The following is a 16,936-nucleotide window of genomic DNA, read 5'->3' as shown; positions in this document are numbered from 1 at the left end:
AAACCATTTGCCTCACTTCATGTCATTAATATTGAGAAGGACTCTGAGCAGAGGAGGAAGAAGGAAAAAGGTAACCGTAAAAAAATAGATTTCTGTTCTTAACAGTATTTACTATAAAATATGTAATTTATATTGCAATAACTTTAGTAGAAAGTATTTGTAGTTGTATGTGATAACGTTACTATGGTAAACAGATGCCTTTTTTTCCTCTTCTCTCTCTTCATTTTTGGTATTAAGAAATGTATGCAGTATGGTGAAAAACGAGACAAAAGCATGTTTAAGTTAATAAGCTGTAATCTTGGGTTGTTGAGATGGGGGATAGGATGTAAATGCGCACAGATGGTGATATATGTAGGTCTGATGTGCTTTTTCTTACTTTGGCAAAGGTGAATGTCTGGATTAAGACTTGGCAACATCTAATGATCCATTTTAAGTGGAAACAAGTAAATAGGAGAACACTGAATACAATGGAAAGTTTTCCTTTAGCAGTAAATGTTTCAGCTTGTCTTTCAGGCTGCAGCAGAGAATTACATTTCCTTTTTGTCATAGGTTCATAGGTAGGTACTAGGCTATCGGCCCTAGGGCCCATACAAGCCTAGCCAAAAAATGTACCCTGGCATTCGCCACCCAAGAAAATTATTTTCCTGTGCCCCTGTTGAGAAGAGCCACAGAAGTGATCCCCGGGGTGAATTTCCCATTTCCCATCCAATCATCAAGATTTTTCTTGAAGAGTGCTAATGAGGAGCTCTGTTTGACATAGATAGGTAGTCTGTTCCAGAGTATGGGAAGTCTCTGGGACAGGAATCTATCCCTCCAGCATGTTCTGTTTATTGTGGTGACAAGGTTAAGGTCCCTAGAGCGTGTAGCTCGGAGGGATTGGGGTTTCTTTAAGTGGAGCATGTCCAACAGCTCTGGGTTTGACATAGCTTTGTATGTTAGGCAGAGATCGCCCCTGAGTAGGCGATATGCGATGGAGTAAAGCTGTAGTTTTTTGAGATGGCCTACATAGGGCATCTGTTTGAGGCCAGTAATCCTCTTTGTGAGGTATTTCTGTGGTCTTTCCAGTTGTAGATGTCTTGTGAGGTACATACCAAAAGGGGCGTTGTACTCTATAATGGGTCTAATGAGTGATGAGTAGAGGGGAACAATGACCTCTTTTTTTCTGGATGAGAATCCTTTTGTGATGAGATGAGCCACGTAGAAGGGTTTCCTGACCACTGTGGCAATGTGATTATCAAAGGAGAGACTACTGTCCACCTGTGTCCCAAGGTCTCATCACATTTTCGGCATTAAGTAGACTACCGGCTATGTGGTAGTTCATGGGTACAGAGTTTTTACCAAAGAGGATGACAATACACTTTTTGACATTGAGCTTCAGACCATGGCTTTGACACCAGGTATCTGTCTCAGTGAGGCCCTTTTGTAGTTTGTCCACATTGTTAGGAGTTTCGATTTATGGCTCCTAGTTTGCAGTCATCTGCAAACTTTGTTAGCCAAAGACCTTCTGTGTTGGCCTGCACTTCAGAGAAGTAGATACCAAACAGGAGAAGACCCAGGACTGAACCCTGTGGTACTCCACTTGTCACTGGTCTGATGTCGGATTTGGAATCCGCTACTTTCACAGTACGCGTTCTGTCCATGAGCCAGTTGGCAACCCATCTTGTGACATAGGGATTTATACCTAGTTTAGTGAGCTTATCTATAATTCCAGAGTGGGGGATGGTGTTGAAAGCCTTGGCGAGATCTAGATAAGCTGTGTGAACCATTTTACCCTCATCTATGGCTTTGGTGACTGCTTCAAAGAAGTCAGTCAGGTTTAGGAGACATGATCTGCCTTTTACAAATCCAAACTGAGTAGGGTCCAGAGTTTGGAGATTACCAATGTCTTTGTTTGAGTTCCACGATGATATGTTCCATGGCCTTGCAGACCAGGCTCGTCAGGCTAACGGGGCGGTAGTTCCTGGGGTCCATCGTGTTTTCTGTTATGTTTCTATGGAGACAGGCTGGTAATGGGGCAATAAAAGACAGAACACTGATTTCTTCAAGGCTGAAAGTTCATGATTTGTGAAAGCATGCAGGTTGTTTTCACATCTGGTGGTAGTGAGGGGGAGGGGGGATAAAAATAAAAATGAACAGTTACCAATTAGTGTAAGTAGAAGCACAGGCAATAACATGCATCTTATTGTGGATAACCTCTGTTTCCAGTGTTAGCAGCAGTCTGTTTGGCACAAATGTTCCTACTAGGAGGGTTAAACATCATTATTTGAAGATGTACATAGTTGTGTTTGCATTAAGTTAACAGGCTGTGGGGGTTCTGATGGTGTGTTTATTTTTTATTTGAAGATTTTTATTAAAACAAAAAGTCTTGTAAAATGTGACATAGGTTTCGATGTTGAGGAAAAAAAACTGTATAAAGGATTAAGCTGCTAAACATTAATGGGGGCATGTGTCTAAAAGCTGGAAATAGATATTTAAAAAAACTACCATATATAATTGGTGAGAATAATGACTTACCATAATGGTGATACTTTCCCTACAATCTTGGAATGTGAATGGTCTCACAGGTGTAGACAAAAAGGAAATAATTATATTAAGAAATGCAGAGTGCAAATAGCATTGCTACAGAGGCACATTTGGAAAGAACTGAACGTGTGAATTTGATGAAGAAAGGAATTTGGGATGGATTTTCTGCAGAATATCAGGGACACAGAAAAAGGAGTACTTCTGTTAATTGCTAGAAGAGCTCTATTAGTGACAGAAGATTAAAAACCGGAATATAATGGTAGCTTTGCGATAATAAGGGGCTACTGGCAAGGGATGAGGATTACACTGGCATGTATTTATATTCCACCTAAAACTGCTGTTATGGAGCTTAAAAAATTGGAAAGAAATCAGCTTTCAGCAGGGAATATTACTTACAGATAGGGACTTGAATTTGATTTGCAAGAATGAGTAAGTATCTGGGTGGCCTAGAAGGAGATATGTTACAAAGGGTCCCCTACACATTATCGAAATTTCAAAAAGCTGATTCCCATATGGCTGAGACCATATGATCGACTTTTGAAATTTCGAACATGCAGAATGGGCATCTTCGTATAGTGCGGAATGGGAAGATTTCTATCTTCCACACTGTAGTGCGATCTCAGAGTTGGTATATTTAAATTGCAGGGGGTGTGGGGGGGGCGCAGCACCGTGTAGGGGTACAGCAACGTGTAGGTAAGTTTTTGTTTTGTTTTTACTACTTCAGAGATTTTAAATTATGGATAAGATGCAATATTTCTGATACCTGCTGAGATAGAGTTCCACAGTTTAGCAACATTTACAGAGTATAAGCAGTCACCATTATAATTTTTAGATTTTTTGAGCAAGTACTAGGTGTTTAGTGAACACAGTATAGTGTTGGGGCACAGCTCCTGATGCACACATTTAGCTCCAAGGTTCCGTAACTCTGGAGATATCACCAGTAATGGCAGGGCATTTTAAAATATACTTTTTTTTTCATTCCTATACAACTGCAACACAGTATGGCTGTTCACTGAAGATGGGTCATGGGGGTGGTAGTGCATAATGGCCAAATTAACCATTTGCTCATGATATTTAAGGGCAGATTAGATAGGCTAATTGCTGCCTCTTCTGTCAGCAAATGTAATATGCCTCAGAGAGCTACGTCAGAGCCTTGGTTTGGAATAGGTCTGGTTTAGCATGTGTGTATATGTTAGGAGTTGAAGAATGGAGAACACTTATTTGCCATTGGTGTGCATTGTTCAAAGGTCTGCGTGAACAGACCTTTTCTGAGGTTTACCAGCAAGGTTGTTTGATAAAAGTTGTAGAAGTGAGAGGTGAAGCGCATAGTTCTGCTCTTTGCTGAGACGCATCTGGGAGTGCTATGAAATGTACACTATAGGAGAGTGACTCTAGAAAAGATATGCAAGGAAAATAATCTGGATGTGTTTGTTCTCCCCCTAAAAACAATCATGCAGCATGTTGTTAGATGGCTGTGGCAACAGCACACTTTTCAGTCCATTTAATCTTCAGATTTCTACACCTGGGAATACTAAGTTCCCTCAGCAAGGACCTATTCTAATGTCCATTCTGTAAAACTCTAGTCACCCACTTTTGCTTAACTTTGTGTTAGAATGTCTGTATACTGTCTAAAATGCAGAGCTGATGCTTTCTCCATTAATGATACTAAAATGTGGAATGGCCTACCATCTGAGATCAGTATCATCACAATCATCTTGCCTTTCTTTGCCATCCAGAAAAATCGGTTACAAAAAGAGGCAAACTGTGGATGTAGAAATGGAATAATTTATTTATTGACTTTTATTTACCGGGAAAATCCACTGGGCCTGGCTAGCCCATTTTTATTGGAGCCCCGGGGAGAAAAGCTCCACAGTAACAGGAAGAATCACAAACAAAGTAAGTAATTGTTCACAGTAAAAATTGTACAGTAGTAGAACTTGCCAATATACAAAGAGATGCATAAATTGTACCAGAAAAACAGTATATAAAGGCTTCAATAACTTTAGAATTTGGTTAGAAAAGTTACTGCATAGTATAAAGTGACCAATTGACACACAAGTACAACCTACCCCTATACATGTAAACTAATTAGTTGCACCAAACAAGAACATAAAAGTTTTCTAATTTAATATTTACATAGTATTTACATAAAACAGAGTGACCATGGGGAAAGCCACATCAACCTAGAATAAGGGGTGCAATTTACAGTAGTGAAAGAAGGTGAATTTGAGTGCAGACAGAGTTGTACTGTTTTATATGTAGGTTAGAATTTAGGTAACTGCTGGAAGAAGGAGTTGAGCAGTTACATATCCACGAAGAGGAGAGTTTGCTGTGGAGGGCAACTTTGAAGATAGCTGGTGATGGTTGCAGTTTGATTGGAGCTGGAAGGTTGTTCAGACTTTAGAGATGGTCCACGAGTATAATAGTTGGCCTGCTGGGAGTTTTGGCTTGTGTATTTGGAGCAGAGGTTGGTGCTCAGAGCAGAGAGGAAGGGCAGGATTATACAGGGAGAAAAATGGAGCTGAGAGCTGAACAGTCATAAGGTTTATAGATCAGTTTGAGTAGTGGAAAGCTGGAGAAGAAGATAGTGGGTGAGTTCAAGCCATTTCAGTTGCTTTAGGGCAGTACAGTGGTGAGTAGAGTGGCGATTATTTGTGGCGAATTTAGCAATTTTGTTATGGCAAGTATCTAATTTGGCCATTAAGGAAGACTGGAGATTGGTTAATAAGGGGGCTTCATAAGTTAGAGAAGGAAGAAGGTAGGATTGTGCGAGTGCTTGTTTGGAAGGGATAGAGAGAAATTTGTTATGTCTATACAGCAGCCCTAGTTTTCTGTGGGTCTTACTGATATTATTTTGGATGGGGTGATCGAATTTAAGATTTTCATCAATAGTTACTCCTAGCAGTTTGGTGTGTGTAACTAGCTCAATTTGGGAGAAATTTTCAAGGTCAGCCTTACTGATGGGAGAGTTTCTTTTGGGAGTGAAGATTAGAAGTTTTTTTTTGGGGGGGGATTGAGGGAGAGGTGATTTTTGTGTAGCCAGAAATTCTGTTGATGAAAAAGTAGCTTGTTTAGAGTGCTAACATTGTTAGCAGGCGCAGACTATAGTGTAGTCTGCATACAGGATTAGGGAGCCCCGTGAGATAACCTGTTGCAGATTATTGATAAATGTATTAGAGAAGAGGGCCAATAATTGAACCTTGGGATACCCCTGTAGGGTTGTGAATGAAGGGGGAGATGAAGTTTTGCCATTCAACAGCATGCTCTCTGTTAGATAGCTGCTGAACCAGTTAAGGGAAGGGGGAGATAGGCCTTTACTAGAGAGCTGAGAAAGGAGGATGGAGTGGGAGATGGTGTCAAATGCTTTTGACAGGTCTAGAAAAAGGGTTGATACAATATTTCCTGTATCTGTGGCTTTATTGACTGTATCTAAGAAGGACATTAGAGCAGTAGAGGTGCTATGTCCTGGGCAGCACCCATGCTGTGTGCGGGAGAGAAAGTTGTGTTGTAGAAGGAAATCTAAAAGTTGTTTCTGAATACATTTTTATAGGATTTTGGAGATAGGGGAAAGTATAGCAGTGGGACGGAAGTTAGAGATGTTAGTTGAGAGGCCACCTTTATGGAGAGGTAATATTATAGCTTTTTTCCATATAGTAGGGACATAGGATTCCTGGATAGATCCGTTAATGAGAATGCTTATGGGATATGCCAATGAGTCTGCAGCCAGTTTAAGAAATTTTGCAGGAATGTTGTCAGCAGAATTTATGCAGGGCTTTAATTGTAGAAGCAGTTTTTTGACATAGCTGATAGAGATGGGAGAGAGGTTGAGAGTAGGATAGGTAGTTGTGTAGGTGCTGTTTGGGTGAAGAGTTTCAGTGGGTGGAGATATCTGGTGAGCAGAACAAGTAGAGTTTGGGATATTTTGAGGTGGGCTACGAGATGGAGGGGAAGTGGTAGTGGAGTTGGGGAGAGGACAGGAGAAAGTGGAGGTTATATTGGCAGTGGTGTTGATAAAGTATGAGTTAGATACCAGCCATTTGTTCAGGAGGTTTGTCAGGGTGTGGACAAGGACTGGGTTTTGTGCCAAAAGTAGTTTTGCTGGTCTTTGGCATTGAGTTTTTTGGCTTGGTTACAGAACTTTTTATATTGCATAAGTGTGGATGTATTCTTGATTTAAGCCATGCTTTCCACGCTTTGTCCCTGTTGTGCATGATTTCTGTGGTAGTTTTAGATAGCCAAGGGGTGTTACATGTTTTAGTTCTTTTAAATCTTGAAGGAGCTAGTCAATCTAGTAATTCTAGGAAAGAATTTTTAAAGTAGTATACTGCATCATCCAGGGGGAGAGTTTTAAGGATGCTCCAGTTTGCTATTTAGGGTGCTGTTGAAATTAGAGAGGTTTTGCACAAAGTTAATATTATGTTTTTATGGGATGGCTGAGCATGCTTGGATTGGGAAAGAAAGGAGGTGATCACTAATTGAGTTAAAGTGTCAGAGGAAGTGAATTTGGGTGTATTTGAAACTAGAATCCAGTCAAGGATGGAGCCTACATTGGTTTTGTTATTGTACCTAGTAGCGTTATTAATAAATTGAGTGAAGTGGAAAAGGTTTATACTGGCAGAAGACTGGTTAGAGGAGACAGAAGACCAATCGATATTCATGCCTCAGAGGACAGTAGTTTCATTTGTTATGTTGAGGGAAAGCCAAGATAAAATATCTTCCAGTGTAGGAATGTTACCTGGTGGGATATATAGCATAGTAATACAAAGTTTATTTGACTGGTTAATTTCAAGAAAGGAGATTAGAATTTTGGTGTTTTGGAATTTGGGGATGTGACCATTATATGGGCTAATATTGAGGGAATCAGGGTAGATGAGGGTTACGCCACCTCATTTTTTCTTTTGCCTGTCTGCCCTAATGATATAGTTTGGAGGGAAAAATTCTGAGTTCTGAATTCTGGGCTTTAACCATGTTTCTTTGGAAGCTAAAATATCAGTTTTGTTAAGGGTAAGCCAAGTGTGAAGTTAAGTGGTTTTGTTGCAGATACTTTGGTGATATGGAGAGATTTAGAACACTTGGGGAAGGTATGATTTGGACAGTTGGGAGAATTAGGGGGCCCTGGTTTAGGGTGGATGTCACCTGAACAAGTAAGAGTGGGGAAGTGGAAGGAGTGGTGGATGAGATTAGAGACTTTAGTGATAAGTAACTGTAGAAAGTGGGAGTATGGTCAGAATTGCAAAGTGTAGTTAGAGGGGAAGATGGGTAGTTTAGCATGGTGAATGGGAGAGGCTGGGGTTAATGTCAGAGTAGGTATTATGAGGAGTATTAATGTAGTCTGGGAAAGAGAGATGGGGGAGAAAGAGGGAGTTATTGCTGTTACTAGACTTAGAAATGTTAGGAGAAGGGTAAAGGGGATGAGGAAAAGAGCTTGATAAATTGAATGGGGCATTTGAAAGATAAAAAAGAGGGAAAGGAAGTAGAGATATGTGAGAAAAGGCAGTTGGTGGGAGGGGGTGTGGCTGTGAATGGTGCAGAGGAAAGGGGGTGACTAGAGAAGTATAAATGTAATGAAAGAGAGGGTGGGTGGGAATGGGGTAGGGTAGGGGAGCGGAGTGAGCCCAAGCGGTAGCGAGGGCGAAATGGAGCTGGTTGGGTCGAGAGGAGAGTCTAAAGCCAAAGGAGAAAGAACAATCTCCGTGTCTAAGCATAAAGTCTACCCTATATATACCAGGTGTAATAAAAATGTATTATATTGTCTGTGTTAAGTAGGTGTAGTAAAACATGAATTATAATGACTATATGTAGTAAAAAATAAGTCCAGATGTGAATGTTTTCCTATTAAATGCTATTGTCATTGTACTTGTCTGTTTTCTGTCTTGAATTCAGTGTGCCATTCAGTATATATTTTTTTCATTATTATACCAGTGGTGTTCATTGGTGTGTGTGTGTGTGTGTGTGTGTGTGTGTGTGTGTGTGTGTGTGTGTGTGTGTGTGTGTGTGTGTGTGTGTGTGTGTGTGGACTGAGGAGGCACAATGATCCATTTTTTAGCATTACTGCCTTAGAGTGCTTAGTTCTCCAGTTCAATTCTAACAGTGGGTGCTTTTTTATAAAGTTTGCGTATCCTCTCTCTCTCTCTGTGATTTTTGTTAGTTGCTTTTGTTCCCTGCCACAGCCTAAAAACATGCAGTTGACTAATAGGGAAGCTTCCAGATTGTGTGGTTGTGTCTTGCCATGTGCATGTGTGTGTGCCATTATCTGTCTGACTGGTCATACACGAGTGCTTCCTGAGATGGACCGGTGTCTCATGCAAGATGAGTTAGGCTTCTTCATAGATTTACATTTTCTCTCTCAATCCTTAATTGAATAATGTGGGTATTACAGAGTGAATGAATGAAGTCTGAAGTGTGCAGTAGTATATTTTCATGTTGTCTCTATAGCTATGTGAAGATTGGTTTATTTGAATTTTGTAACAAGTGTGCCGATAAAATAGCATTAATTTAGAGCAGCACACATGCCTTCTAAATAAAGTTAAAAAAATTGATAGGGTAGAAAAAAATAAAATAAAATTTTATTAAATTGAAATACTTTTTTTTTCAGTGCTCCTGACTGCGGTGAATTGTTACAGTGTTAAAGCAGCGACTCGGGTTCAAGATGCATTTGCAGCCGCAAAACTTTCTGCTCTTGGATTGATAATTCTACTTGGTTTTATTCAGATTGGCAGAGGTAATTTGCACATAATACTTTACAGATGCATGTTATAAAACTGGATTTAAATGTTTTGGGATGGTTTTGATTATGTTTTTCCAAAGAATCATGTTTATTCAAAATGGAATGCACTGCAACATAAAAGTTGAAAACAAATTGTATCTGGCTTCATTTGCAGGTACTCTAGTGTATATCCCTTTTACATGCTGTTGATCAGGATTTCATAGGGGAACAAGAAGGTGTTGGACTCTCCAGCCCCAATCTGTTTGAGGAGAGCAAGTTTTTGGAGCTACAGTGGTTTGAATCTTTGCATGGTTAACTTTGCATGCATTATTTTGTGGAAGTGAGTAGGGAGGGCACATCCTGCAGCCAGAGTATCTTTTCACAGATTCAGCATTGTGGTAACTTAACATCTGGTTCTGCATAGACTTATTTGGGATATCTTGTGAATTAGGAGGTCATCAGGGATCCAGAACCCAGCATTAAAATTGCATTTCCTTATTACTACAATTTTTATGTGCCTGCATGCGGGCAGTAAGGCACAAGGGACTGTGCACGGTACAGATATTACTGCATACTCAGGGTTGTTGGTGAGGCTCTAGTCCTTACAGCCCTTGAGTCTATGGTATGCACATCAAGTTCCTTACTACTTGGACTTTGATTAGAATAGCAGAGGCAGAAAAAGAATATGATATGCCTGAAGAAACTTTGTTTAAGGTAAAAGTTTTTACTAGAGGTTTTAAAAGTTGTTTGAGTCGAATAAACCACTTCCTTACCAGCTGCTAGTAGTTCCAGTGACTCCTGTTTTACTTGTTTGTACTTCAATTAAAATAGAGTGGCATTGAGAACTAATCATTAATTTCTACTTATGGTAGACACGAAGCCCAACCATGTTTGCTCCTTATCTCTTAACATTGCATGGATGTCCCCAAAAGGCTCAGATTTTATGCAGACAGAACTGTTTCATTCGGGAAGGATACACAAATGTTGTCCTATTTTCTGATGACCTTTGTAACTTTGGTATGCAGTTTTATTTTGCTCAAGCAGTTTACTGACTGTGTCAAATTATTTTTAAGAAAAACGATAACAGATTGCCCTCTGGAACACACACAACTAGAGTACCATCAGCTTGTAATGCATTATTAAAAAAATGCATCTTTAGGTGATATTTGTACTACTGCTCCTTGGGCTTCAGTCAGTTATTTCACAATTTGTTTTTATTTTTCCCTATTTACATGTTTTGATGAGTTTAACCCTAATGGGCAAAGGCCATCTTTAGAGGGAACCTAGGAATACAAATCCATAAATGTACAGAATAATTTAATTAAAGCACAGATCAAGATTGGAAGTTATCAAGAAACTTTTCGAGCATTAGATTATTTATAGTAAAAGAGTAGCTTGAAAATTAAGTAGAGTTTCAGTGAGGTAAGATGATGGAGATGGCTAAAATAGCTGTGAAACTTAAGTTATGGATAGAAAGTAATCAAAGAATAAGGAATTATGGGGGAAAAGGTACTGATGTAAAGTGCAAAGAGATGACAGTGATGCAGGTTGAGAGCGGTGGATATTATGAGATGGGTAGGTAGGTAGAAAGGCTTTAATGAGATGAAGCACTGTAGAAAGAGAGTTTCACATAGTGGCCAGAGAATGATGGGGAGCCCAGCCTCCAAGTCTTGAAATATAAATATATGTATTTGTGTACATATTGTTTTATTTATTTTTTTTTACTGGTAGTAGGTTTTATTGGAGGATCACACCAGTTGTGTAGATGGATAGCAGTAAAACAGTGAAGGGCATTTACCATTTTTGTAATTTTTTTGTGTGAAAGTAATGTGGATGTGTTTTACTGTGTTAGAGAATTACCTCCATCCAAATTTCTTAATTGTGTAAATGAATATTGTCAAATGGTTGAGCAACACATTTCACTGTCTTGTAGTAGGTAGATGCAAGCTTTTGAAAAGCTCTTCTATGAATCTTACCAGTGAACCCATGCCTTAGCATAATTTAGGTTGAAGTAGTGAGATAGCTAAGGTCTTTTTAGTAGATGGTAATAGTTGAGGCTCACGTTCAACATAACTCTCCAAGTCTTAGGAATGTCATTAACTGTGTGGTTAATGCTTTTGCTGAACACAAAAATTGTTATCAATGACTACACCATGATTCTTGTACTAATAAACTATCTGAATTGTGGTATCATTTGTAGACAGAGTAGATTGGTATTGACCTTTTGGTCAGAAGTTTTAGTTTGTAATCGTCCACCCATGATGTTAGCATACTGATAGTTGTGGTTGAGAGGTAAGAGAATTTTACGTGTGGAGGACCACTGATTATGTAGAATTGTCCACATACTGAACTAATTTCAGTGTGTGTGTATGTGTATGTGTGTGTGTTTGTATGTATGTGTGTGTGTGTGTGTGTGTGTGTGTGTGTGTGTGTGTGTGTGTGTGTGTGTGTGTGTGTATGTATGTATGTATGTGTGTGTGTGTGTGTATATGTGTGTGTGTGAGAAAGAGAGAGGACATGTTGTTGGGGAGGACAGTGAAAATCAATGGCCCTAAAATGTGGCTTTGTTGGGACTCCTAAGTTGGTTTGGGTCATATGAGATAAAACAGTGTTCCATCCAATGGGTTGATGTCTGTTAGTTGAGTAACTTGGGAACCAGTTTATAACTGAAGTTGTGCAGCCCAAAGTTTGCAGCCTATGTAGTAACATTTTGTAGTAAATTCCATCACAAGCCTTGGAGACCTCAATGAAAAGTACAGTGGTTATGTTTGCCTTCATCACTTTTTGTAGCACTAAAGTTTGTGAGTTCAGATGGTCTAGTTTCTGTACTGTTATGAGGGTGAAGACATGTTAGGCTGCACTGAGATTTATTGTTTGAGGTTAAGTATTCCATTAGCTGACTATGGACTCTTTTTTTCTAAAAGTTTAGATGGTGGACTTGTGATGGGGATTAGCCTATAGTTTTCTTTTTGTTGTTGTAAGTAAAGATATAATATAATTTTGGATTTTTCCAAATAGTATGGACAATACCATTTGTCAAAATTTGTTTGATAATAGAGTATGAAAGAAGGACTGATGGAAGTATATCTTTTAATGGAGATCAGTGTGACTTTAGTATTTTTTAATGCAATATACATAGACTAATTTGAAGAGAAGAGGGTAAGATGCTGATTTTTTTTCTTTGGCTGTAGAAGATATTTACTTTAAACTCTGCAGTTCTTTCTGGGACATATTGTCAAGTATTGTTAGACAGTTTGAACAAGTGTAGTACAGCTTGTTCAGTGGACTGATTCAACATCATCGACGGCTTACCAGTTAACAGATGTTAAATCAGTTAGTACCTGCTAGATAGGCAGTTTGTTCCAGTTACAATTATGTAGGCTTATGGTCACTGAGACCAGTTGTTAGTATGCCACTGGCAGAAAATGTAGTTAGGGATACAAAGAGCGCTGTTAGTTGGGTGTGATACCTAAATCTTCTTTGGAGCCACATTCATCACCAGGTATATTCCCATGATGTCAACCCAGGAGGATAAGCTAGAACCTGGAACTCCACATAACAATTAACATGTTATGTACTTAGTATAATGGTAGATCTGGTTTAGCAGGCCCATCCTTATAGTGGATATGGTCTGAAGGGTTATTGGTTATAATGTCAGCTGCTTTTCTTCTTGAGATGTGCACAGCATTTTGGGTAAAAAGAAAATACCTTGTAGACTAGGAAAATTTCTGGTGCTGAGCTGACTGAAAGTATACAGTCTGTCCTGTTTTTTGACGAGGAGAAACCTTTTCATCCAGCTTTATTTTTATAGTAAATACATAACTTTTATATATAAACACATCCAAAGATCAATTTGGAAACATCCATATACTCACATATATGTGTACATATGCATGTGTATGTAGTTTTGTGTGTACACATGTATGTCTTTGTACATATATAAATAAAACTTGTATGTTTATATGTATATACACAAGGGTGTGTGTGTGTGTGTGTGTGTGTGTGTGTGTGTGTGTGTATGTAGATGCATGAGTCTACTTTTACATTACAGTTCTTCAAATTTCAAATAGGCAACTCCACTTCGGCAAACTTCTATTCAATCAAAAGCATGGACTACTAAACTCCTTTCCCTGGGAAATGTACCACTTGGCCACCAGGGAAAAAAACTGAATGGAAACAAATTAAATCCACTCAAGTGGGGGCTTCGTACCACACCCCACCTAACTAAGTATGCTAACTCCAAGATTTGGACTATGCTGGGGAAAAGGGCAAAGTTCACCCTGGTGGCCAATTGATTCGTTTCCGAGGGAACGAAGTTCGGTATCCCATGCTTTCGATAGAATGGAAGTTCACAGAAGTGGAGTCGGCTATTTGAAATTCAAGGAACTGTTATTCGATGAGTAGAAGTAGACCCATATATATAAAAGATGTACAGTGGATATAAAAAGTCTACACACCCCTGTTAAAATGCCAGGTTTGTGTGATATAAAAAATGAGAGCACAATAAATCGAGCACAATAAATAATTTCAAAACTTTCCCACCTTTAATGTGACCTATAACCTGTACAGTTCAATTGAAAAACAAAACCAAGTATGCACAAACAAAATCCAAAAAAAGACCCCGAATCCAGAAGCTGACAGGAAACCACAATAATGCAGTCTGAATGTACTATCACTTAAAGAATTGCCAACAACAACAAATAATAAAATAAATACTTTAAAACGTATACACTTTTATTGGAACATATACGCAAACGCTTTCGTCTCTGTCAATTTAGAGACTTTATCAAGATAAAAAGCACAACAGGAAGCATATCATATATAACCTCATCCCAATTGACACCCATTACCAAGACGTCATTCAATTAACTACTCCTAACCACTTCAATACATTTTCTAAAACATTTCCTAAAACATTATATAGCCAAAACAAATTATAAAACCATAAATATAGTATACAGATCTATCCCACTTATAAATATATTATACATAAAATATACGTACTGGATGACGTATTAAAAAAAAATGCCTTTCTTGTGTTTTTTTTTGTATAAATGCTTTTTTACCACATTATATTTTTATGAATATGTATATGTATTTTTTAGGTTTTTTTATATGTCATCTAGTATGTATTTTTTACTTGGATAACACAGAAGTAAAAAAAAATAATAAATAATGATGGGGATAATGATTTTTTTTCTCCTGGTAACTCCCTGAGGATTACAGTCAGTCTGTAATGCCATTTGTTAGGGTTTCTTATTGCCTGTTCAGAAAATGCATGTCCCTGCAACACCTGTTCTGTTAACTTTTTAAATGAAATAGAGTTCTCTGGCAATTAAGGCTCTGCATTGTTAGCAAACGTCTTCTGCAGTCAAAAGAATAGGTTTTGAATCTTTCCACCTCCATTTGTCTACTGTGTAACTTTGAGCAAGTCACTCAGACAGTGCTCCTGGGTCACCCCATGAAGGGACACTTTGTCAGTGGGTTTATCAGTTAAAGAAGATGTAAAAAAGTATTTAAAATTGTCCCTTTCTCCCATTATTTTTGTCTTGGGCCAGAATCATTGAGTAAGGAAGTTGAGAGGTACATTTGGTCTACTCCATGTAAAGTTTGTGGCTTTCTGGCAAATTGTTGTGGATTGCAGTCAGTAAATAATGCCAGGTATGTGAGTTTCAGACTTTGTATCTGTGACCCTGAACCTCCTCTGGGTCAGTAATCAAGGAGCCTCAATCCTCACCACTGGCACCTGTGGGGGATGTTCACTGGGAGGATAACAGGTACACACACAGTATTTCCAGCTGCAGCTCTCTGCATCAAGTGCTGTTTCCCTTAAGAGCACACAGACCACAGTCAGTCCGGGGCTGGTTACTCCCTCTTTGTCCAGATCCCCAGGAAGACTCCCCACCAGCATATCTATAGAGTTGAGATTTCAGCTGTGTCCAAGCCAAGGCCTCCAGCAACCTCTGTCCAACTAATGCTTTGTGTCCCTGCCCAAGTAGGTGACACACACACTCTTTGAGATTTGATTTACACACACACACACACACACACACACACACACCTGGGAAAGGCTGTCACAGGTTTACTAGCTGTGCCCCCTTCTGCCCAGACTATAAAGTAGTTATGACTGCCACCAAACACTCCTGCCAGCTACCTTAAGGCTCTTCCAAGGGTACCCAACATACTGAGTGAAATTCATAGTAATACAAATGGTAGTTTGACCAAGAGCAAGGCTATAAGGAGTGGCCCACACAGTGTCACCAAATGTGCAAGTACTCTCAAAACTTAAATATCTCTACAAAGATCAGCCACAGTGAAAGGTTTAAATATATTTAATAATAAATAAAAAAAAAAGAAAATAGTAAGTATATATTCACAGTGACATCAGAGTTCAAATCACGGGAAATATTTAAAATAACATTGAAGGACAGGCTCAGACAAATAAAGAAAAATATCTAAACTGAGTTTCACTATATTCCTGACTGTATCAAAGAGAGTTACCATTCCGTACTTACTTGATAGAGCAAGGCAGATGATGTGGTGAATGGGTATTCTTGTTGTCAGGCCCGAGACAGAATACAGAATGCTCTGTATCACTAAGAGACTTCTCAAAATAAATCTCTAAAATATTACTTCTGAGAGAGAGTGCAGAATGATATAATTTCTGGTCATCTGTCTTCTAGTTCTCATGCAAACCCCATTGCTGGCAGGACTTGGCACCTACCTGTAACAATACACACACAAGGGCTTTTGCTCATATGTTTGGCAGGTGCTGAAAATCATAAAACAATTTCATGCCTCTGTGCTTCCAGAGTAGTAATTAGTTTACCCCAAAGACAATACAGAAAGCTTCCTAGTACAGATGTTGTCTCTCTGGCTACATTGAAACATGTGAGATAGCATCTTTATGGCCTAGCCCATAAAATGATTTAATTTCATACATTTTTCTAAAATTTTAGATGAACCACTTTCAGATGTACCAAAAAATGAACCACAGGAACCAGATAACTCCACACTCCTGGATACTGGATACAATTCCATTTATTATTCCCAGTTTCTGCTATCTTATCAATTTCATATGCTACACTCTATTCTTTATAAACCCTCCTTCTGTCCATCTCTATCTTCCTTAGTCTCCATCTACATCCCATCCCGGACCCTCCGTACTTCTAACCAACAATTACTTGATATCTACCACCCAAAAAGGTCAGTAGGCAAACTACTGTACAAACACTCCCTTGCCCATACTTGGAACAAACTTCCCCTTGACTTTCAATCTCCCACACCTCACACTTTAAAAATGAACTAAAAGCTTATTTTCTGAATTCCAGAACCTGCCCTTGCCATGACCCTACCTAGTCTTCATTCCCTTTATGTACCCTCAAAAGGACCATACTTAGTACCTCATTACACCTCTCTCCAATGTGTCTACTATGCATTTGCATAATTTTATACAAACAAAACATATTTATTGTTGACCTATTGAACTGTATCAATGTAAAATTGTTACTTAGCTACTTTGTAGTGCAACTTTAACTTTATGCATGTAGCCCAACATATGTGAATCATTTTGCTATAACTGCTATTATATCAATATTGTTTAAAATTGTACTTGTTTAAAATGTACTACTGGAGCTTTTCTCCTCACGTCTCCACTGAAAATGGGCCACAAGCCCAGTTGGACAAACCCTGTTAACAAATGTCAAT

General features: G+C 38.8%; 1 protein-coding gene across 1 annotated transcript in view; it reads left to right on the top strand.

Annotated features, from left to right (window-relative positions):
• Nucleotides 1–16,936, top strand: part of SLC7A5 (solute carrier family 7 member 5) — a 445,177-nt gene that overhangs the window by 73,586 nt on the left and 354,655 nt on the right. Inside the window, exon 2 of the mRNA XM_044081532.1 lies at nt 9,119–9,244. Coding sequence (XP_043937467.1) covers nt 9,119–9,244 — 126 coding nt within the window. The remainder of the gene's footprint in view (nt 1–9,118; nt 9,245–16,936) is intronic.

The sequence above is a fragment of the Protopterus annectens genome, chromosome 8.part0 (genome assembly GCF_019279795.1).
Source record: "Protopterus annectens isolate FY-2018-M chromosome 8.part0, PAN1.0, whole genome shotgun sequence".
Classification (NCBI taxonomy): domain Eukaryota; kingdom Metazoa; phylum Chordata; order Ceratodontiformes; family Protopteridae; genus Protopterus; species Protopterus annectens.
The sequence above is the reverse complement of the archived record's forward strand: the minus strand, read 5'-3'. Positions and strand labels throughout refer to the sequence as shown.